Source organism: Bos grunniens, chromosome 26, assembly GCF_055505025.1.
Source record: "Bos grunniens cultivar Pamir isolate PY7600 chromosome 26, Bosgru_T2T1.0, whole genome shotgun sequence".
NCBI lineage: Eukaryota > Metazoa > Chordata > Mammalia > Artiodactyla > Bovidae > Bos > Bos grunniens.
In genome coordinates, this window is record NC_141190.1 from 24,744,609 (window position 1) to 24,767,410 (window position 22,802).

General features: G+C 45.5%; 1 protein-coding gene across 3 annotated transcripts in view; it reads right to left on the reverse strand.

Annotated features, from left to right (window-relative positions):
• Positions 1–17,747, reverse strand: part of COL17A1 (collagen type XVII alpha 1 chain) — a 46,853-nt gene extending 29,106 nt beyond the window's left edge. For 2 of the 3 annotated variants that reach the window (XM_086377642.1, XM_086377640.1), the window contains exons 1-12: positions 17,667–17,747; positions 12,857–12,919; positions 10,866–10,910; positions 9,860–9,964; positions 8,240–8,371; positions 7,170–7,217; positions 6,263–6,298; positions 5,042–5,089; positions 3,574–3,717; positions 2,184–2,342; positions 1,525–1,596; positions 182–253 (exon numbers count right to left, since the gene is read on the reverse strand). In XM_086377642.1, the coding sequence (XP_086233768.1) occupies positions 182–253; positions 1,525–1,596; positions 2,184–2,342; positions 3,574–3,717; positions 5,042–5,089; positions 6,263–6,298; positions 7,170–7,217; positions 8,240–8,371; positions 9,860–9,964; positions 10,866–10,910; positions 12,857–12,908 (913 nt within the window). In that variant the 5' untranslated portion in view covers positions 12,909–12,919; positions 17,667–17,747. Of the gene's footprint in view, positions 1–181; positions 254–1,524; positions 1,597–2,183; positions 2,343–3,573; positions 3,718–5,041; positions 5,090–6,262; positions 6,299–7,169; positions 7,218–8,239; positions 8,372–9,859; positions 9,965–10,865; positions 10,911–12,856; positions 12,920–14,824; positions 14,988–17,666 lie in introns of all 3 variants that reach the window. The other variant, XM_086377641.1, reaches the window with a different exon arrangement.
• Between the last annotated feature and the right edge of the window lie 5,055 nt (positions 17,748–22,802).

Below are 22,802 nucleotides of genomic sequence, written 5' to 3' on the forward strand. Positions count from 1 at the left end.
TTGACCGAGACTGGCATCTCTGGTCAGTGTATGGAGGCTTGTTTCTTTGGTGGCAAAGGTCAATTGACTTTTAGGGACATTTTGGTCCCACTAATTCCATTGCTGAAAAGGCCTATTGTGAGCTATAGCTGCAAAGAGGCGTTGCTTCCCAGCCCCGAGGCTCCAAACCCCAGTTACAGACCTGTGGAGGTGGCGGCCATGCCATGGGACAGGGTGGATGAGCTGGGGGCCAGATTGTTCTGCATGCCGAACACTGAGAAGAATTGAGGATGGGTGAGAGCAGGTACATAGATGAGGCCCTCTAAGTAAGGCAGCCAGCCCCAGGAGCCCCCTAAACCACTTTCACGATGAGTGCTCTTGCATATGACAGAGATTCTGAACCTTCTCAGTTCCCACACTCTTACTGACATGGTAATTTTTTAAACACTGTTTCTTCCTCCCACTGCCCCATCCAGAAAATTCCTAAGCTCCATTTATTGACTAACTTAGGTCCACACAACTTAATAGTAGTAGTTTGCATAGGGTCTGACAGATGTTACAGTATGCCTCAAAAATTTCAAATATCCCAGGGGTTCCCTGCAGGACCCGGGGGTGCCTTGGTATACAGCATGGGAACTGCAGATCCAGACACAATGGCTGAGGCACTAACAGGGAAGGACCCTATTTTTCCTTCTGACTCAAGCACATAGAAGTCCCCTCACCCCCAGTAGTATTTCAAAGACTGGTTGGTTGTCTGTTTTTAACAGTGTAGAAGCTCATTCCTCCCTAGCTAACAGCTTCTTGTATTCCATCCTATCTGGAGTTTGGGGCACAAAATCCAACATCAGCCCACCCTCCTGAGTGAGGACTTTGCAGAGTAAACTAGCAAAGGCAAGAGGAAAAAAGCTTGAATCTGGTATCTGCTGGGTTTGTGGGACACTAGTTAATTGGAGTTGTTGAAATCAGAAGTTAAGAAGGTCAAGGAAAATAAAAACGGCCTACATCACTATGTGATATTAGTCGTGATATCACAGAAAGAAGGCAGATTCCTTTAACAAAAGAAATGGGCTGATAACTTATTCACATATAGGCTATGATGAGTGAATAAATACTTTTAAAAGATTATACATCTGCATTGGAAGCAAAGCAGTAACATTGTTTGAGCCCCCAAGGAACTACAACATTTAAGATGCAGTTAAGTTCTTTCTAAATTAACAGTGCTTTCCACCTAAAAATGTCACGAGCTCTGCCTCACTTAGTCCCTTTACTTCCATCTCTCCACCTCTCATATTAGATAAAGGGACAGGCACAGAATAAGCACGTAAGTGCAGCCTCTGGCCCCCTTTTCCTTGGGGACTGAGCTGCTTCTATGATGGAGGGCAGGCTCTGGGCCTTCTAACGCAGCTCCTTGGTTACTGTTCTGCGCTGCCGTGTGTATGGAGGAAGTCCTCATGCTCTTGGTCAGGAAGAACATCTTCCCTACAAACCATTCCATTTCCCTCACTAGGCAAGAGCAACCATTTTTTCAGGCTGGCAAGCACTGACCTGAGGAGCTGGTGCTGATTCCGGGCTGCAGAGTTGCAGAGCAGGAGGCCATGTTATTTGGAACTCCAAAGACTGCGGGGGAGGGAAGAAGGTTGGTGAGAGTACATCCACACATAACAGGGGCGAGAAGCACTGGAAGAAAGGCCAGCGTTGCACTGTGTTACACTACTGTTTTTAGGAAAACCTTGGGCTCCTGCTTTGCAGCATGGAACCAATCATTAGTCCATGGTGTGCCTTGGGTCATAATAGCCAGTGGGCAGCCGCAGGTTGGTGGGGCTTTGAATGGACATCGATTCCAGCCAAGCCCTTCTCGTTCGTGACTGCTTCATAGAGAGGGCACTTAAAACCTAGAGAAGTTAAATGATCTCTCAAGTTCACACAGTTAATCCTTATATTTGTTTTCATGTTCTTTCTCATGATAAACATATAGATATAGCTATAGGTAGATACACTTTACCACATAGTCCTTTCCATAGGGGACCCACCAGAGGAATCAGCATAGAAGTTGAAGTTCCAGTGAAAAAATCTTGGGCTGCTTGGCCACAGGAAGCCCTTCTAGGAAGGCATGGGGATGGCAAATGCCGGTGGGGCCGTTCAGCTCCAGCGTGAGATGTGGAGGGGTCAGGACAGGGAGGGGCTGTGAGCCGCAAGCCACATACCTGATCCTGCAGAATAGGCATTGGTGTTGAGCAGGGATGAGCTCTGGGTTGTGATGTTGTTGTGATAGGTGCCCATGGAGGACCCCGCCGGCAACGTGGAGGACCACACGTGGGAGGGAAGGTTGGCATCCAGGATGGTTGTATCATAGGTGCCAGACACTGAAAACATACACACACCCCAGTGAGACAAACCCATTCTCCGTGCTGGGGGAGCCCAGTGGGCTTGGTTTGCCAGGACTTTCCCAGTTTAGCCCTGAAGGTCCCTAGTCCTGGCAACTCCCTCAGTCTAAGGAAACTGCAGGAGCTGGTCATCCCACTTCTGTCTGAAATCTTGTTGCTGGTGAAAACCTGATCTCTTGGGTCAGAAATTCTTGTTGGCTCTTGATGAAATTTGAAGTAGGTAAATTTTGCTCTAGGGTCCACCCATTTCTCCTCCTAAGCCCCCCTCACCACCTCCCAGTGCACTGTCCCCGCTAATGGTCTCTCTCTCTCTCTGTTGCTGACACCCCTTCACAGATGCCGTGGAGCTACGACTCCTTTACAGTAGAATTCCAGACAGCAGTGCAGGAAGGGAAGTCCTCAGTTCCGAGGCCGCTCTGTACCGGTGGCAGCCTTCTCCTGTTGAATGCTCCTTAAACATTTCTTTGTGCCAACCAGGCCCAAGGGGCATGCTGTTACCCTGAGTGGCCTTGGGCACATCTCAAATCTGAAGCCAATTCTGCCTATTTGTTACCTGAGTGGGAGTTAGCCACACAGGTCACAAACTACTCTGAGGTTTTGGTTTTATATTGAAAAACAAAAGATGACTATCTCAAGCTTTTTTTTTGTTTTTTTTTCAGTAGTGAGAGGAAAGCTTCACCTCATATATAGCAGAACTGGCTTCTCCTCACCTCCCCCCAGGGACCTGCTGATTCATCTCTCTGCCTCCCACAGAACCCACCTTGCACTTGGCAGGCACATGATGTATGAGTGCTGAACTACACTCATCCTGCTTGTCTTCCCCTCAGTCTACCCTGCTCATTGCCTTTCCTCAGTGCCCGGTGCTTGGAATAGAGACAGTACATAATAAATGTTTATCGGGTGAGTGAATGAAGGACAGAAAACACTACAACTTTCCCCGATATTCTTCTTTCGGGGAACCTGGCCAACACATTCCCAGGACATGTCAAGAATTTCCTGGGAGAATCTCTAGGCTCTAGAGCCAGACGATGGCCTGCATGCGGGAAGGCTGATGGAGGTGAGGTGAGGAGGATGCAGTCCACGTTTCATGCTGCAGGAAGAGCAATGCTTAGGGTTTTGCGAAGGCTCCGCTGCATCCTGAAAAGCCTGCCCGGGCACGCCTGCACCTTATTCCCTTCCTTCCACAGCAGCCTGGGGCTGAGGGGCTTACCTGACTGGGAGCTTGCTGTCACCACCTTGGTCTCCACGGTGCCTTTCTTGGGGATGGGGAGTGTGTTAGAGGAATTCCGGGTGGGGCTCACGCTTGCTGAGCGGCTCCCCTTGAGCAAACGCTTGACGTCATCCAATTCTGTCCCTGAAAGGAATCCCCCAGTTTTTCATTAGGCTTGGGATTCCTTCCCAAGTCCGTGAGTGGTGAACATTCACGGCACCCTGAGCCCCAGGGAGGACGAAGCATCCACTTCGCCTGCTGGGACATTTCTGGTTAGCCTTGTCATTTCTGCATTTTGCCAATTTATAGCACTGATTAACCTGGCACTTTGTAATGTTAATGGCCTCATAAATCTAGTGGCTCTACAAGGAGGTCAAAGTCCTCAGTAGATATTTCCTAATTAGACATCACAGGGAAGATTCTGTGGCTGGAAGACCCTGTCATCCTGGATCGGGGGGGAGCATTCACACCTGGGATAGCCAGAGAACAAGACTCCTTGAAACAAATGATTCGGCGGTGGTCTCATCCCGGGCAGAGGCTGCCTCGGGTGTGGGGTCTCTGACCTTGTATGCTCTGAAGTGTCAAAAGAAATGCGTGTCCCTTAACTCTTAAACATTACGCTGCTCTCCTGTGAATTAATTTTCAGACCCGCTGGCTGATAGGATTTGCGATGAGGAGATTCAGTGGAGTAAAACACGCTGTGCCTCCCAAGGTGGCAAAGAGAAGAGGAGGGCGGCATTGTGCAAGGGCAACGTGTGAGAGGAGGCATTTGCTGATGACATGTGCCGGAGGACTGCCAGGCACCCCCGCCCCTGAGAGCTCCCGACTGTGCTCAATAGCCCCCTCCCCAAGCCTGGAAAGACTCGGGTGAGACCGTGTCAGGCCTGGAGTTGGATCCCACGGCCCAGGCCCTGAGCTCTTGGGACAAGTCCCAGTCTCTGCTTCCTGAGCCACCCGAGCCAGCTCTTTCTCTTCCTGGTCTTTGTTCTTTTCTCCCACCCACCCACAACAGGAGTGCCACACGGTCAACAGAGACAAGGGAACCCCTGACATCTGAGATAACCAAGTTCGAACTCTCACACTTCTGCCTTCTCTGGAAGGTGAGAAGGATGTCAGACCTCCTTGAGTCCCCTCCTGCTCCTTTTCCTTCAGGTGTACCGAAACTTCCTCCCATGTCTCTGCCCACTCGTCTCGCTGAGACCTTCCTTCAGTCTCCCTTCAAGTGACTGACTAACCCGGGAAGACTCCTCTGGCCCTGACTCCCTCTGTCCCTGAGCTGTCATGGCCGGTGCTTTATTGTCTGTGAACTACAACGCAGCAGGGACCAGGACTTGCTCAGCTCCTTGCCCCTGCATGCAGCCCTGGGCCCCTGTCACAACCTTAGACATGTTGTTTATGGCACGAGTGGCTGCGCACACACAGCAGGAGCCCTGGACTCTTGGGTCCTTCCCAGGACGGAAGCACTTACAGCGGGTAGACGGGGATGCGCTCTGCAGTCGGACTCGGATCTCACTCTCTGTACAGGGAAGAGACGGAACAGCTGTGAATGAAGGAGCTGGGCTCACAGCGCCCTACACTGAGCTCTGGGCTGCACATTCATCTTTGGGCTGCCCTGTGATCCGGGGACAGAAAACCTAGGTGTGCCCTGGATGAGTGCTGCTTAGAAAGAGGTATCCTCTCCTTACCCTGGATCACAACTGCACTCCCCCCGCCCGCTCCCACCCCACCAGCCGCTGAGAGCAGGAAACCCCAGGCTGAGTCTGGAGGTGCCATCATAATCGATAATAACCGACCCCTTTTCTAGGGCCCTGGAGAAGGAAATGGCAACCCACTCCAGTATTCCTGCCTGGAGAATCCCATGGACAGAGGAACCTGGCGGGCTGCAGTTCATGGGGTTGCAGACAGTCGGACACGACTGAACGACTCAGAACAACTTCCTAGGCCCCACTCCTCTTTACCAGAACCAAGCTGCTCTCCTATCTCTAGGGTTTCTCAGCCAATAGCAAGAGAATTCTAGTGTTTCCTTAGCCATCTTGGCCTGTTTAGGGCAGCAAGTGGGTGATTTAACATTCTAAGTTTCAACATCAATCAACTATCAAGTTATGCGTGGTTGGTATGTGCCTAACTTTCCAGGCCCCTGGGAGGCTTAGACTGGCCCTTATGAATGCCCAGGGCCTAGGAATCCTGCCTTCAGCACTGCCCTGACACACTTCTTGCCACCTTCACCAGATAAATCAAGGGCAGCTTTCTCCAGGACCACATTCCCTCCTAGGGCCTTATCCACAAGCAGTTGTGGAGAGTGCAAAACTCTCGCAGAGAACTTCGTCCCCTGGAACAATGCAAAACAGGGGCTTGTGCTCATTTTTTTTTTTTTTTTTTTTGCTGTGTAAATGCAATTACAGGACAACTTGTTAAAGTCACCCAGCAGACTGGGCGTGAAATGAGATGTGATGCTAGCACCTTCAGACAATCCACAGCAGAGCGAACCACTCCACACGCTTGCTAGACTGCTGTTAAAAGCCCACCCTTCCCAAAGGGGACCCCCAGGTGCTACAGGCTCCTTGAGGGCAGAAACCATGGCTTATTCATTCTTTACTCCTCACTTTTCCTGGCTCATGTCTGGACACATGTTAGATGCTCAGAAAATACTAATTGGATGAATTGAACTGAACCCAGTGACAGAGATTACCTCGTGTTTGGCTCCGTCCTCTGGTTGAAGAAGATGCTGAGAAACAAAGAAAAGTAATATTAGGCATATATGAGAGGTGGCATGCTAAATATCTGTGACATGGAGGCAGACCTATTTGGGTGGGGAGGTTGTTTTCATAGTGCATTTATATCCAGACAGAAACCTTTATGGATGGTGGATGTTTAATAAATGATGCCCACATGGCCAAAGGGAAGAGAAAATTATGTAAGCCCCAGTGTGCTTAGAGTGTTAAGTTAGCAAATGAATGTTAAATTGGCTCACACTTAGAATGTTAACTAAGGTAATCATGATCCATTTGGACTGGTTGATCACATTGATTAAATGTATCAAAAGACTGCCAGGTCTTTCCTTTAGCTTTTTTTAGAGACTGTCTTGGTTTTTGCACTGTAAGCAAGTAAATAAATGAAATTATAATCACTCATATCATCAATTCTTATGCACAGTGGGAACCCAAGACTGTGGACTCAAGATTTAAGATCCCACCTCATGTTTCATTTGGTTAAAACGTGCCCCTTTAAGGCTGCTGTGGTAGAGGTGCTGGGATGCCTGATATTTGTGCATCCTCACCCCTACTCCCCTTTGTAGGAAGGTCTCTGTGGGTCCTGTGGAAGGGAAAACGCTATGATTGTTGCCTGGCCTTAGGGCTTATCTGCTCAAGCCTGAGCCTTGTATGAGAAGCTTGCCATTTCATGAGCAAAGACTTTTGACAGCAAACTGATACGTCTGACCATCCATCCCCTTAAGAAGCTTTAGGATAAAGAGCAGAGAAAAAGAGGTCAGCAGAGGTCAGACTCTTCTAGAAGAAGCCACTTAACTCATGATGCTCCCTCTCCATCCCTGCCAGGGTTGACCAACCATTTCTTTAGAAAGTAAGGATAGGACATACCAAATTCCTTCCGAGGATACTCGGGGGAAGAGTTGCCACTGGAGCTCCCTGGAGAAAGGACAAACAGTACAAATGGCCACTTAAACCCAAATAGCTTCCGAGAGGGTGGGTCCTTTCTGCACCTCTGCAGCCTGGGTGTTCAGCCCAGGATTTAAGCACATTATGCCCAAGGGACTTGCTTGCGGCACTTCCTTCTGGTCACTGATCTACTTCGGTGGGACGAGGTCTGAACAAAGAACAACCGTTTCATTTCCTTTTTGTTTTCACTTCCTCAACTCTGCCCTATGCAGTGCCGATGCCGATGACCCATCTCTGATCAAATGAACGTGCTGTCGGCACCAGCAATTCTCTGACCTTGTGCGGCTTGTTCCGGAGGTGGGCCTTGTTAAATGAAGAGACCGGTGCTGGCAGAGCAGCAGGGTGCACTTGTGGTGATCCCCTCCACCTGGCCTGGATTTAGGGTTCTCCCTACCCTTGGCAGCCCTGGGTCAGAATCATTTACTGGGATATCCAGAAGCAGGATACTCTGCTTTTTCATCACTAGTACCCATCTCATTCAGTATTAGACCCATTTGCACCTGGCTCGTCTGTTTTCCACTAAAACTCTAGATTTATGTAGATCACCAGGAATTCCAGTAACCTTAGGAGAAGACCCCAGATGTCTTCCTCTCACCTCCTCCTTCTTGATCATGAGCTTGCCCCCTTTCTCTCTGACTTAAATGGCATTGTAATTGACTCTTCCTTTTTGTGATCTGGCTCTTCTTTCTGCATTTCCCCCCAAACTTTATCTTCCTGTGTTCTCTTCTGCTTTTGAACTCTCTTCCCTGACAAACTCCTTCAGTTTTCCAACTTCTGCTAACAACCCTTTGTGGATAACCCCACATTGGGTGTCTTGCCTTGACTTCTTCCCTGAGCCCAAGTCCTGCGTGTCCTGTTGCCTGCGAAGTAGCCCCACCAGAAAGTCATGCCAGAGGCTCTACTTTAGGACAAAATAAATGAATTCATTCAAAGGATGAGAGAAGCTACTGAGGGGAGAGAGTAGTTCTTTCTTAAAGTCTGTGGGCCCGTACCTTCATATGTTCCATGGCGGGTGACATGAGTCTTCCTCTCGAAAGTTGAGCCTGGTGAGTTGGGCAGAGTGGAGGCAGGTGAATGGGCCCTCCTGTAACTGGAGGTGGAGGCATTGCCTCGCAAGCTCCCACCTACAAGTGGGGAAAGACATAAACCCTCAGAGCACTTCACAGGGTGACATATAGTTATACTAGGTACACGCTAGTATACTAGCTTATATGCTTATACAGTTATACAGTTATACTAGGACACACTAGTCAGTCCTAATGAAGGAGGGCCCTGTGGAGGGGCCAGAGGCCTTCAGCAGAGCGTGACCGAAAGGGTGCTCAGAAATGGAGGTGTAATTACTGCTGCTGCCCTTTTCAAGAACCCTGAAAGGCAGGGAGGTCCTTTCTGTGTGTAGCCAAAGTGCATGGAAGTGGAGAAGCAGGATGCTTCCTAAAGACCTGGCCTGTAATTGTAGACCACTGCTGGGTGCGCTGGAATACAACCCCACATGCAAATATTTCTCCACAGGTAAGGACATATGCAGCTCTTTAGCAGCTAAGCTGTTTGCATATCTTGGGTCTTCTCTCTTCAGTGTCATTCCAAGATTTAAAAAATGACTTTGGACTCACAGACTTAGAGAATGAACTTCCAGTTGCAGGTTGAGGTGGGGTGGGCAAGGGGAGAGAATGGGGAATGGAAGTAAAGGATTGTTAGGGAGTTTGGGATGGGCTTCCCTTGTGGCTCAGTTGGTAAAGAATCCGCCTGCAATGCTGGAGACCTGAGTTTGATCCCTCGGTTGGGAAGATCCCCTGGAGAAGGGAAAGGCTACCCACTCTAGTATTCTAGCCTAGAGAATCCCATGGACTGTATTGCAAAGAGTTGGACCCAACTGAGCAACTTTCACTTCATTTCACTTTGGGGTGGACATGTACACACTGTGGTGTCTTAAATGGATAAGCAACAAGATCCTACTATATAGCACAGGGAACTCTGTTCAATGTTATCTGGCAGCCTGGGTGGGAGGGCAGTTTGGGGGAGAATGGATACATTTATATGTACAGCTGAGTCCCTTTGCCATCCACCTGAAACTACCACAACATTATTAATTGGCTATGCTCCAATATAAAATAAAAAGTTTAAAACTATAGCTTTAGAGGCAATGTGCGTGTATATGTGTTTTCCCTGCTTTGTTTGTTGTGTTTCGGTTGAAAGTTACCAGGAAATATTATTTCTTTGAGATCCACTGGGTCTGTGTTGGATGTTTGCCCAGTGGAAACTCACACTGTCTGGGGTTGCATGTCACCGGATTTCCTTAGCACAGTAACCTAATCCTTAAGTTTCTTTTGTTGTTTTTTTTTGTTGCTAATTCAAACTGTAAACCCTCAGACATGGATACCCTTTTCTAAAAGAAATGACTTAAAGAGAGTTAGTAGCTCACTGGGAAAGGAGTCACCTCTCTAGGAAGGCTTCTTAATCATGTTATTTATATTGGGGACATAATGACAACTGATCCCGTTTGAAATAGGCCTCACAGCTCCTTGGGGCATTTGGAATGGGTGACAAACAGTGGTAATGATCCCTCTCCCTGCCCATCTGTCCTTCCCCGGCCCCTCCCACCAGCAGGCACTTACTTGAGTTTATGTAGCCGCTGCTGCCATGCGTCAGGCTCTGTTTCTCCAGCCGGCTCCCTCCACCCAGAGATCCTGTTTTAGCATAGCCATTGCTGGTCCCCCCTTCTGCAGAAACGAGGAGCAGGTGACTTTACAAGTGGACTCAGCAGCCCCTCTCACCCGCCTTCCCTGGCCTCTCACCCACGACCCTCTTGGTTTGGGGGCCCTTTCCCACCGGATCTCGTTTTGTTTGTTTTTGATACAAATGTCAAGAGCAAATATTCTACCCACAAGAAAGTTTCCAGGGTGATTGCTGATTAGGATAATTTAAATATTAGAAAAGTCAGCAAGTGATGAAAACTCCTTGAGGCCAGGGCCCGGGTTGGACTTTTATGAATGCCTGGCCAGTGCCCTGGACCTGGCAGCCACTGGAAGTGTCAGAGGGCCGAGTGCCAGCGCTGTGAGGATGGTGTTTCACCTGGCAGCCCATCACACTCCAACCTGTGTGTGGATGTGGAGGCTTCCCATCCCCTCCTGAACCAGGATTCCCAGGAGGTGCAGGGCTAGCTCAGGGGCTTGGATCTCCATTATAGAACCCACTAACCCCAGCGACCTCCTGAGAGAAGAGCAGATTCAAACAGAAGCCTGACTATGGTTTCCTCCTCCTAACCTAGGCCCAGGCTGGAGAAGATTTCTGGTATTTTAGTGTCCAATCAAATCTATAGAGACAGAAACCAAATTTGTGTATTTTAGAGGCCAGGGAGAGGGGAGAGAGGATGGAAATGTTCTAAAATTAGATTGTTGGAGCCACATGACTCTATGGACGTGCTAATGACCATTGAATTACACACTTCAAACTGGTGGATTCCGTGGGATATAAGTTAAAGTCAACACAGCTGTTAAAAAAAAAGATTTCCGATATTCTGGATTTGCTGGACTGACGAGTGAGAGCCCATGAGAAAGGTTACACGTGGAGCCCTTCACATGAGCCTTAGTGAGATGCAAGTTCTCAAAATAAGTCACTTACTTGGTGGTAAGGATGTAAGTCTTGTAGTTACTGTTTCTGTGATGACTAGAAAAAGACAAAGAAAAGAGGAGATCTTACATAATGCACTGAAATTCCTCCACTTTGGCAAGGTCTTGCATCTTTCATAAGCTCAGCACATTAAGTTAGGTTCAAGGTAGATTTTTATACACTTGTGCTTCAAGGGATTTGATCTGACCTTCTGTAAAAGCAAATAGGTGCAATAACAATGGGACTTAATGTACCTAGAAAATAGGTTTATATTTCTTTGGGACCAAAAGTAGTTAGTAACCCACTGATTTGAAAAATGAGTTACCGTGCATTAATGTCTCTCATCTAACAATTAGATCTAGCTCAGGCCTGGATTCACCTTTGAAGAAGGGTCAGAACCTTAAGCCACTTTTCTCTGCACTGTCCCTTCTGAACTGTCACCCAGTCCAGCTGAGGCCAGTACATCTTCCTGGCTGATTCCACTGTGATGTGGATAATGACCTTGAACTTCTCTGTGAATTTGGGGGTATCTCAAGGGCGCATAATTCATTCTAAAATCTTCAGGGCCATGCCTGAGTGTGAGGAGATGTATGAAGGAAGGGGGTTGATAAGTCACATTTGGTGCTTGGTGAAATCATGGACAGGTGAATATCCAAGACAGACTTGAGAATCAGTCCCTTTGCCTCCTGAAATGGAGAAGGTGCCAAGTGCCACCGTGGTGAGGCTATGGAGGTCATAAAAGTTTTTTGTGTTTTTTAAAAACACCAGTTAGAATAAACTGAGTTAGAATAAACTCTTGCCTTCCTGAATCACTCTCTCCTCTACAGCAGCATGGGGGTTGGGTAGATTCTGAAACCATAACTGGGCCAATTTTGTGCTCTGACCGTGACCATCACCAACCACTACCTCCTTCTGGGTTGGACATCAGGTGCCCCTATTTAGCTGAGCCCCCTGTTTTCTGAAATCACACTTCTCATGCATATGTGTGTGCACAAGCCCAAGTATATGCATATATGTGGTATGTATGCAGGTATGGCTCATGAGAAGAGAAAAGAAAAGGATGAAGAAGATGATGAAGGAGATGGTGGGGCGTCACTTGGTGTGCTGGCAACTGCTCCCTCCCACACGGGTCTTACTGCTCCTACCCGTCACCCTTTCTTTCTTCACTCTGCGTGTTCCTATTAGTTTGGTTGTCTTCGCAGCAACACGGGGTTATTAAAGGAGCAGAAGCAGCATCACATGCATAAAAGGAAATGTTTGTAGAGACAAAAATGGCAGCTTGATTTGAATAATAGTCCTTGAGCGTTCACTAAACCTCTTGTTGTGTGGACTTCTGGGATTCCATGACACATAAAAATAAATTATTTCTTAACTTAAGAGTTCCAAGTCTGTGGACGCAGAGTTGTTTTTTTTTTTTTTTATTGGAGATATATGAAAGTCACAGGATAGATGAAAGAGTTAGAGCTGCTAAGGGGACAGTTTAAATGTCTCTGAATTTATCATCTGGGCAGTTTCACACAAGAAATGTGCCTGTTTTCAGTTTTCAGTGTAGATTGCAACTGTGACACCAGTGTGATTCCAACTTTTAATAATAACATATTATTCTTTTGGATTTCCATCACCTTGTATCCCTAAATAAGAACACGACTGAATAAACTCTAGCAAATTCATTCAACAGGATATTATGAAATCATTACAAATGCTGGTTATAAAAACTGTAACATTGAAATGGCAATTCTGGTCTTTGAAGAAAAAATGGAACACATTTCAATTACAAGTGTATTAAAAAAAATCAACAAAAGCCTTCTTAAAGGAAAAAATAAAGCCTATTTAGGAATACATTTAAAATTGTACAGTGAAAAAGGCAAAAAACTAAGAAAAAACTAAAAACAAAAAACATAAATAGAAAAAAAGATACAGTAGTTGTGGTAGAATTAGGAATGAATTATTAACTTTTTTCAAATTTTTGATCGCTTTTATAATGACATTTATCACGCTCTTACTTCTTTCAGTGACTTCAGTGCCATCCCGTTTGTTCTTCTGGGTTATGTCCATATCATCGCCACCTACAGAAAAAGCCAGAAACCAGGACTAGCCGTGTCCGTTACCACCCCTTTTCATAAGTGTAGGTCCCTACTATTCAAGCTGAGAACTAAAACTGGATTCCCATGATTCAAAGCATAATTCTTTCGTGTGCATATATTTTAATAAGGGTCATTCCCATTTCTTGTATTAGTGTGGGAGTAATTTAATAGTTCCAGCTTGGATCCTATTCTTTTGTACTGAGATCTTTTTTTTTTTTTTTTCAGGGTCCAGTTGACCAGGTTGCACCCTGCTGAGCATTAAAGGTCTTACATAGATCTGGCACCCTGACATTTGACTATAAAACTTCCACTTTTTGCCAAGTAATACAATATCTCCCAAAGCATGTGGTGCTTTCAGCTAATTCATTTTGATGTATCCCACAATGTTCAGTGTTCTATACAATGCTCTGTGAATAGAAGACATTCACGCTTCATTATTTAGAGTTCAGATGTGAGAATGATGTTTGATGGGTTGAAATCAGGATAAAAATTATTATGATTGTCATACTTGTGTGGAACTTTATACTTCACAACATGAAATTTTCTCTTTAACACAACAGCCCTACTATGCTTCTTTACAGACTTATGTAGGAAAAAAAAAAAAAACAAGAAAGTCAATGTAAAATCTGTTGAAATATGTAGGAAAAGATTTGTACAAGTCATCTGCGTTCTCCCTTCACTCTTACTCTGGGCAGAAAAAAATCACTGAGATCTTGTCCACTGTGTCCTGAAGCATGGATGGGATGAGGCAAGGCTTTAGGGGTGGGGCTGGGCTGGGCTGGGGAGGAGCACGGTTCAGGAGACCAAGGCAAGGATCCCTGTTCCAACTGGGTGCTTTTGGCTGTAGTCACCAGTCTCAGGCTCTGCAAGGACTTGAAACCTGGCTTTCCCTGGGGTTCTCTCTGCCCAACCTTCCTTTCCTCCTACTTGATCTTTTGGGTGCAGTTCAGATCGGGATTTTAGAATTCAGGAGCAAGCTACTCCCACCCAGGACACCCCTTTCTTGAAGATCTCTCCTTTCAGTCTTTTTCTCCTGCCTGGTGACTTTACGGTCTACTTATCCACTAGGTGCAATGGACACAGGGCCTACTCCCATCATACTTTCAGGGGCCCGCAAAAATTTTTTAACTTCTTTTTAAAATCAAACGGAAAAATAAACACACTCTAACTTGGATTATATTCTTTCAAGTCTTTTTTTTTTTTTTTTAATGGAGGAAGGACATTCACAAAGGCAAAAGTATCTAGGTCAACAAAAGTCCTAATGCAGCCTGGGGTGAGCTCCCCACTGAAAATCAGGACCACGCAAGACCAACTGGTCAACTGCCTGGTGGAATCCACCAAGATCCACACAGTTAGTGTCAGAGCCTGATCGAATGTGCCAACTCTTTGCTCACCGGGGTTTTTTAAATGCAGCTCTAGGCAAGGAATGAGGCATCATGGAAAAATTCCTGGCTGCAGCTAAGAAGACACAGATGTTCTTTGCAGGTATGTTTCCCAGAGCCGAAGAGCAGAGGCTCCATGAGCAATTTAACAGTGGAGTCCAGCTTTATCAGAGGGCCAAACCTGACTTGTGACTCTGTCTGTACTCCTGTAGGCCTATGTCCCACCAATCTACGTACAACCTGACACCCTCTTTGAAATCCACCATTTAAGCATTAATTGCCTTTGGCATCTCTGAAGCTCCCCCCACCTCTTTTTTTTTTTTTAATTCATCATCAGCTATGAACCAGGAGGCATTTTGGAGATTAAATGTTCACATGCCCCTGGCTGCCAGTGGGGAGCCACCTAGCATGGCAGCACCTGAATCGTTATAAACAGTTCCTTTCAGGATAATATTTCATAACAACCTATGGAAACTTTAACTTTCCACAAGTTATCACTTATTACCATCCTTAAATGAAAGTTGCTGCTGGCAGCTATAAATTTGGATTGGCTGGGTCGTTTCCACTTATAGCCATCAAGGCAGACTGATGATAGCTCCAGTCCATTTGATAAGAGTCTCAGCGTCTAGGCAGCCAAACTGGCAAGTGTTTTCTTGTTCTTTCTGTACCTAAAAATATAACAAACATTTCTAGGTAGCTGCTATCTTTTTCTTAGGTCCCAATGATGAAGCCTTAAGATTTGCAACAAAAAAAGCCAAGAGTTCCCTAACTTCCAGAGGGCACAAGGAGATAGCCTGCTAAGAAATCAGGTGCCCCCCTCCAGAATGGGAGGGAGGGGAGCCCTTACTGCTCAGTGCTCTAGAGATAGAAGGGCCCCTGGGTGGGTGAAGGTAGATGCAACCTCTCTCTCAGCCTGGAGCTCCTACATGGCTACATCCCATGGCCTTACACAATGATTTCTTGGGCCTGAAATAAGGAAGGAGCTCTGCTGGCTTTACCCAGACCAATAGTCAGAAATGGTAGGGATGTATCAGGAGACAAATGCCTTTCAACCAGAGCTGAGAGGAAATTTTCTGTGACTTATCAAAGCGAAAATGATGGGTTGAGGCACAAACCTGGATGGGGATCATCCCATGGGGCTACAGTTTTCCCACAGGATTTCCTTCTTAAATATTTTAAGTGCCGAGAGTTTTTAAAAAGTGTAACATAAGGGAAAGAAAAGTACATGCCCAGACTCGTGGCTGAGCCTGCCTCTCCCAGCAGTGCTTATCTGAACACCTTGCCCCAAAAGTACTACTTAACGAGAGCACAGTCAAGTAGCATAATTTTAAACTTCTGGGATGTTTGGGCCACTTTACTAGAACTGAGGATAAGCAAGTCATTCAAGTTCTCAATTCCAAAGTTATGTTAACTTCCATTCATAGTTCTAAGGGGCTGCTTCGTGGTTATTTCATAATGTTCTTTTGAAGACATAAAAATGATCCTGTGCCATTTTCTTATGTAAGAAAACACAATTCAGAATCATTTTCCTACTTTTATGAGTTTTTTTCCTTTCCTCTTCATTTAAATGGTGTCACATCGACCTAAAACTATTCCTATTGATGATGGGGTGTAACCCAGGCACAAACAAGGCCAAACTGCTGATACCAAGAGAAAACCATCTCAACCGACCTTCTTATAACAATTCACGAAACACTTGGTCTTTAGCACAAAGAAGGGAACAGAGAAGGAAATGTTTTTCTATTTTAGGAATAAATGTCCCTATCCTCTGCTAAGGAATCATAGGTATCCTTACAGCTCTTGTTACTCCAATCTTTGTACACTTTACATTTTAAAACAATAAAACAACCAAAATGTGGGAAAACCACCCACTAGCTATCGCCCTGTTAACACAGACAGGCCAAGCAGTTTGCAGGGGGTATCAACCTATCAAGCCTATCATGCCCTAGGGTTGATAGTCTCAGAGGCTTCTGTCTCTACACCCCTCTGGCAAGCAATGGGTGCCCCCACCTCTGCATTTAGCATCCTCCATTTTCATAACCAGGGCTGGGGGAGCTTGGGCCCTAGCTTGGTGATTAAGCTGCTTGTTTACAGCCATGTTTGGTTAAATCCTGCTACCACTAACAATGGCAAATGAGCCAAACCAGGCAGATGCAAACTTCTTTTGGTCAGGCATAATTTTAAAATGTGGTTAGTTCTTAGGTCAGAGCGGTTTCAGCAATCTGGGTTTCTATCCAAGCTTCAAGCAAGACTCCTCGCTTTAAGTGCCCCCATGTTAACTCTGATCAGATTCGTGGGAGTGTTTTGAAGGGGCTGAGAGTAAAGCAAGCCTTCTCTGATTTTCAAAAGGGCTCCACTGGGGGCTGTACATTTAGTTTAGTTTCAACTTAGATTTGTGCCTTAGCTCTAAGAGAAAGCATATGGGGGTAAGAGAAATGATTCCGCTCTCCAAACAGATTTCTTTAAAAAATCTCCCTACATTTTATGGAAAGAACAAATCCAACTATTAAGCTACTGATTAGCTGCTTCTCAAAGAAATGAGGCGCTAGAGGATTTGCCAACACTTCAAAAAAGTAAAGTGGTAAATTGTCAGTTAGTAGTTAATGTGGTCTGTGAGATACCTAAACTGGTAGTTCTCATCCCAAAATGAATTTATTTTGGTCTACATTGGCCTGTAAAATGTGACAGAATTTTTTTTTTCTTGTTCCAAGTTAGACTCCAGGAAGTTCCTGGATTAACTATATCATTTCAGACATTTCACTTTACTTTAGATTAGGGGTGGTAAGTGTAGAGTGTGATAAGCTCAGCCAACCCCTTGAGCTTAGTCAGAAGCTGCCAGCACAGACTATGGGGGAGCACATTGGTGCTCAGGGGTTACTTCTAGAAACCCCCACTCAAACCCCCACTTTGATTTCTGAGCTGTTCTCTGCTATCAAGGGGAGAGAGGGAAAGTAGAGAAGGGTGGAGAGAGACAAGGAGAGAGAAACCCAGATTGAGAGAGAAGGAATTTTAAACTCTTTATATTCTAAATAAAACAGTTTAACACAAGTCATTTTACAATACTGAAAACAATACCAAAGAAATCTTGTCACCAGAGTTCACTTTATCTTCACTGGCTTTTTTATTCTCTTTCCCACTGTCAAAACTTTCTTGTCCCTTTAAAAGACCTACCCTGAGTAGAACATATAAGTCAAACTAATCATTTATGATCAATTAATCACATCAACAGAACACTGGAAATTAAAGGATGTCATCTTAGATTCTCCGACAAACATTCACGTTCTCAGCGGCAAACCTCAAATTAAAGTCTCACAAGGAGCAAGAACCACCAAGTTCCTATGACTTACCTAGTTTGAGATGCTGAAGGAATCGGAAACAACTTTGAGTAAATGCCCCTTCTTTCTTCCCCTGACGTTTTCTTCTAGACTGTTTGCCGTTCCCACTTTTTTTTTTTATCCAGACCCAGCCAAGGTGTGTTAGAGCTGAGTGATCTTTCAAAAATGTTCACTTCTCTCCCCCTTGTTTCTTTCAGTTCTTTGCTTCCAAACAAGTCCTGACAAAGGTGTGTCGAGGTTTAAAGCATGACTCCACCCTTCCAATTATCTGACACTTGCAGGATTAAAAAAAAATCTGCCTCCAGGAATCAAACTTTACAGGAGGCAGAAAGCTTCTCCAGTTTAGAGCTATGGGATTAACCATTTATGGGCCATGGGAAAAGGGAACAAAGGTTCAGCATAAAGGAAATGACCTTTTATTACTCCTCCTTACCTTTTATAGCCAGAGGACTGCCACAGCTTGGTATTCCCCTCCCTCGCTGCCATCAGATCGGCTCAGTTCAGTCGCTCAGTCATGTCCAGCTCTTTTTGACCCCGTGGACTGCCGCATGCTAGGCCTCCCTGTCCATCACCAACTCCCGGAGTTTACTCAAACTCATGTCCATTGAGTCAGTGATGCCATCCAACCATCTCATCCTCTGTTGTCCTCTCCTCCTCCCACCTTCGATCTTTCCCAGCATCAGCGTCTTTTCAAATGACTTAGTTCTTTGCATCAGTGGCCAAAGTATTGGAGTTTCAGCTTCAGCATCAGTCCTTTTGATGAACATTCAGGACTGATTTCCTTTAGGATGGACTGGTTGGATCTCCTTGTAGTCCAAGGGACTCTCAAGAGTCTTCTTCAACACCACAGTTCAAAAGCATCGATTCTTTGGCACTCAGCTTTCTTTATAGTCCACCTCTCACATCCATACATGACTCCTGGAAAAACCATAGCCTTGACTAGATGGACCTTTGTTGGCAAAGTAATGTTTCTGCTTTTTAATATGCTGTCTAGGTTGGTCATAGAGAAGGCAATGGCAACCCACTCCAGTACTCTCACCTGGAAAGTCCCATGGACGGAGGAGCTTGGTAGACTGCAGTCCATGGGGTCATGAAGAGTCGAACATGACTGAGCGACTTCACTTTCACTTTTCACTTTCATGCATTGGAGAAGGAAATGGCAACCCACTCCAGTGTTCTTGCCTGGAGAATCCCAGGGACGGGGGAGCCTGGTTGGCTGCCGTCTGTGGGGTCGCACAGAGTCAGACATGACTGACGTGACTTAGCAGCAGCAGCAGGTTGGTCATAACTTTCCTTCCAAGGAGTAAGCGTCTTTTAATTTCATGGCTGCAATCACCATCTGCAGTGATTTTGGAGCCCCCCAAAATAAAGTCTTTCACTGTTTCCATTGTTTCCCCATCTATTTGCCATGAAGTGATGGGACCAGATGCCATGATCTTAGTTTTCTGAATGTTGAGTTTTAAGCCAACTTTTTCATTCTCCTCTTTCACTTTCATCAAGCTCTTTAGTTCTTCTTCACTTTCTGCCATAAGGGTGGTGTCATCTGCATATCTGAGGTTATTGATACTTCTCCCAGCAATCTTGATTCCAGCTTGTGCTTCTTCCAGCCTGGCATTTTGCATGATGTACTCTGCATGCTGCTAAGTTGCTAAGTCGCTTTAGTTGTGTCTGACTCTGTGTGACCCCATAGATGGCAGCCCACCAGGCTCTACAGTCCCTGGGATTCTCCAGGCAAAAACACTGGAGTGGGTTGCCATTTCCTTCTCCAATGCGTGAAAGTGAAAAGTGAAAGTGAAGTCGCTCAGTCGTGTCCGACTAGTAGCGACCCTATGGACTGCAGCCTACCAGGCTCCTCCACCCATGAGATTTTCTAGGCAAGAGTACTGGAGTGGCTTGCCATTGCCTTCTCCATGTACTCTGCATATAAGTTAAATAAGCAGGGTGACAATATACAGCCTTGACATACTCCTTTCCTGATTTGGAACCAGTCTGTTGTTCCATGTCCGGTTCTAACTGTTACTTCTGACCTACATACAGATTTCTCAAGAGGCAGATCAGGTGGTTTGGTATTCCCATCTCTTTAAAAATTTTCCCCAGTTTGTTGTGATCCATACAGTGAAAGGCTTTGGCATAGCCAATAAAGCAGAAGTAGATGCTTTTCTGGAACTCTCTCACTTTTTCAATGATCCAACAGATGTTGGCAATTGGATCTCTGGTTCCTCTGCCTTTTCTAAACCCAGCTGCCATGGGAATAGTCAAAATCCCAATGTGTGTGACTCGTGGTGTATCCAGGCCCGTGGGGGACCTGTGGTCAGGGTCTGAGCCTGAGCCCTAGAAAAACTATGAAGTTGACAGGATTTATTTCTGAGATCTGTTTCCCCTATATATCACGGACAAATGCTGGTGGCTTAAACAGTAAAGAATCTGCCTGCCATGCAAGAGACCCGGTTCTATCCCTGGGTCAGGAAGATTCCCTGGAGAAGGAAATGGCAACCCACTCTGGTATTCTTGCCTGGGAAATCCCATGGACAGATAAGCCTGGCAGGCTACAGTCCATGGGGTCGCAAAGAGTCGGACATGACTGAGCAACTAACACTAACTAACTAACTCCCCTATATATACCTTTTCCCTCTTTCTCTGATTCTGCCCCAACCCAGGTCAAGCTTACCTTAAGGAAACAGTGGTGAACTAATTCAAAGTAAAATGTTAATGACTGAAAATACAGAGTAATTTGGTGGCATAGGGTTCACATTTTTAAAGTAACCAGATAAAGTAATACTGACCCCAAAGAATGAAGTGAGGAACAGGATTTTAGGCATTTAGCCAGCTAATAATGGAAAGAGATACTGTTGGGGAGGGTTAAGGACCTTCTTGGCCCTCAAGTCAGCATCCACATAGTCTCTATAGAAGCAAAGACACATATGAACTCCCAGAGGCCCTGTAACTCCAGGTACAACTCATAGGACCCTTAGACTTTTCTGGAGGGCCAATTTGCACCAATCTAGAAAGTTCTCATGAACACTGGATGGCATCTGGTTTTCTAGGACCCCCCTAAAACTACTTGAGACTCTTGGTATTGGTAATATGGGAAATCTGACCCTGGAACTCACTCAGGCAGTTCTTTGGAGCCATAACATCTTCTTGGGACCCAATGTCAAATCTGGATTCCTTGATCTGAGGCATCATTCCTGGATCCTAGAGGGGAGTTGTGGGATTCTGGTAGCATAGTATCCATGCTTGTCTGGACCATGCTACTGTGGGTACTCATACTGAGTGGACGAGTAGCAGACCACAAGCACCACCCGCTATGGGGTTCTCACTCATAAGCTCCCAATATTTCTGCACTGCAGTTGCTCATTTCAGAATACTTTCAATGGTCTAGAATGTGACACTATTGGGTTCTTGTCTCCTGGAAAGTTCCTGACTTCCCTAAATAGTTACTCATCATGTCTGCTGTTCATCTCACAGAAGAGTATTGAAGAATCTGGAAGATGGAAAGCTTTCAGCATGAAATTAACATAATGCTGTCTCATTCATTCACTTATTCATTAATTCATGAATTAAACAAAGATATACTGGCTTTTTGGCTCTTACTTGAAGTCAGACATTGAACTGAGAATTTGGTGGTGAAATATAGATATATTTTCAGTTATTATGGAGTTCAGGGTCCAGTGGAGGCAGACAGGTCTTAAATGTATTAGTCTGCTAGGGCTGCTGTAACAAAATACCACTGGCCCTGCTAAAGAGAAACAGCAAGCCCCAGATGGAGTCATTTGCCCCAACAACACAGCAAACCAAGACTTAATTGCAGTTTTCACTTTTCCTAGGAATGGAATCTTTAAGTAGACAATCCTAAATTTCCTAATCAGCACTTAAGTAATTTGCATAATAAGAAGGATGCCATTCCCTTTCCCCCAAAATAACAACCTGGCCTGAAACAATTCTTTCTTATCTTTTGCTAATAACATCCTCGCCCACCTTCCTCTGTCTATAAAAACCTTTCATTTTGTACAGCCCCTCAGAGAGCTTCTATTTATTGGACCAGATGCTCCTTGATTCTTGAATCTTTGAACAAAGCCAATTAGACCTTCAAATCTACTCTGTTAACTTTTTCTTTTTTAACAGATTGGTGGCAGCAGTGGGATCCAGGTGAACTTCTGAAGGCATTCAGAACATTCAGGCCTGGTGCCGCATAACCCATTTTGAGTTCACTTCTTTCTCACTGTTTCCAAGGGATGTTGGTGAGTTCCTCTCTGCTAAGCTATGCTTTTTTGCATTCAAGCTCCCAATCTAATCGGCTTTCCTCCTCAGGACAAGTTTGCTTGAGCACGTAGATGGTTCTACTCAGAACCCAACTGAACTGGCAGATGGTTTTTCCTGCAGCCCAGCCTCTAACCTTTCAGACCACAGCTGTCCAGGTGGGAAACCCAGCCCTTGGCTCTGTCCCTGGATTCCACACTGAACACTGCTGATAGTTTGGTCTGCAGTTCTGTTGTGAATCCTTCCTCAGGTTTCATGTTGGTAGCTGCTGCTGGTAACTGGAGCTTTCCATTTATGTGGAAGCAGATCGCAGGCCCCATTCCTTGGGGTTTGCTGGTCCAATCCTTTCCCCAGTCCAAGGTTCCACGGGAACTGATGGTGGTGCACACAGGGCTGTCTTCTGGCCAGGACATGTGAACATCTCTTAGTTGCTGCCAATACATTAATGTGTTTGTCTTGTTTTGTGCAGATAAAGGCTATTGCTCAGTTGGTACCTAGAAAACCAAAAGAAACTCCTGTGAGGTTTTTCACCAGATCCAGATCCCATGTTGGGAACTACTGGTGGCAGTGGTAGCCCCCCATTTATTTGGAATCATTCCACAGTCCCCATTTTGGGGGACCTGTGGATTCAGTTCTTTCTCCACGCCCCAGATTATTAGTGTGGCTCCAAGAAACTCAAAGGCCTAGTTAACAGCAATGGGATACTTTATATCTAAAGAGTTGTGTGAGCCACCTTATGGCACACTCATTTGCTTTATGCTTAACATCAATAGTCCCGGAATGCAAGTTGAAGATGGCAAGATTTTACTAAAAACAAGCTAGAATTACAGTGGTCATTATGAAGAAAATTTCAAACAGACAAGATCATTTTAAAAGTGACCCAGCAAT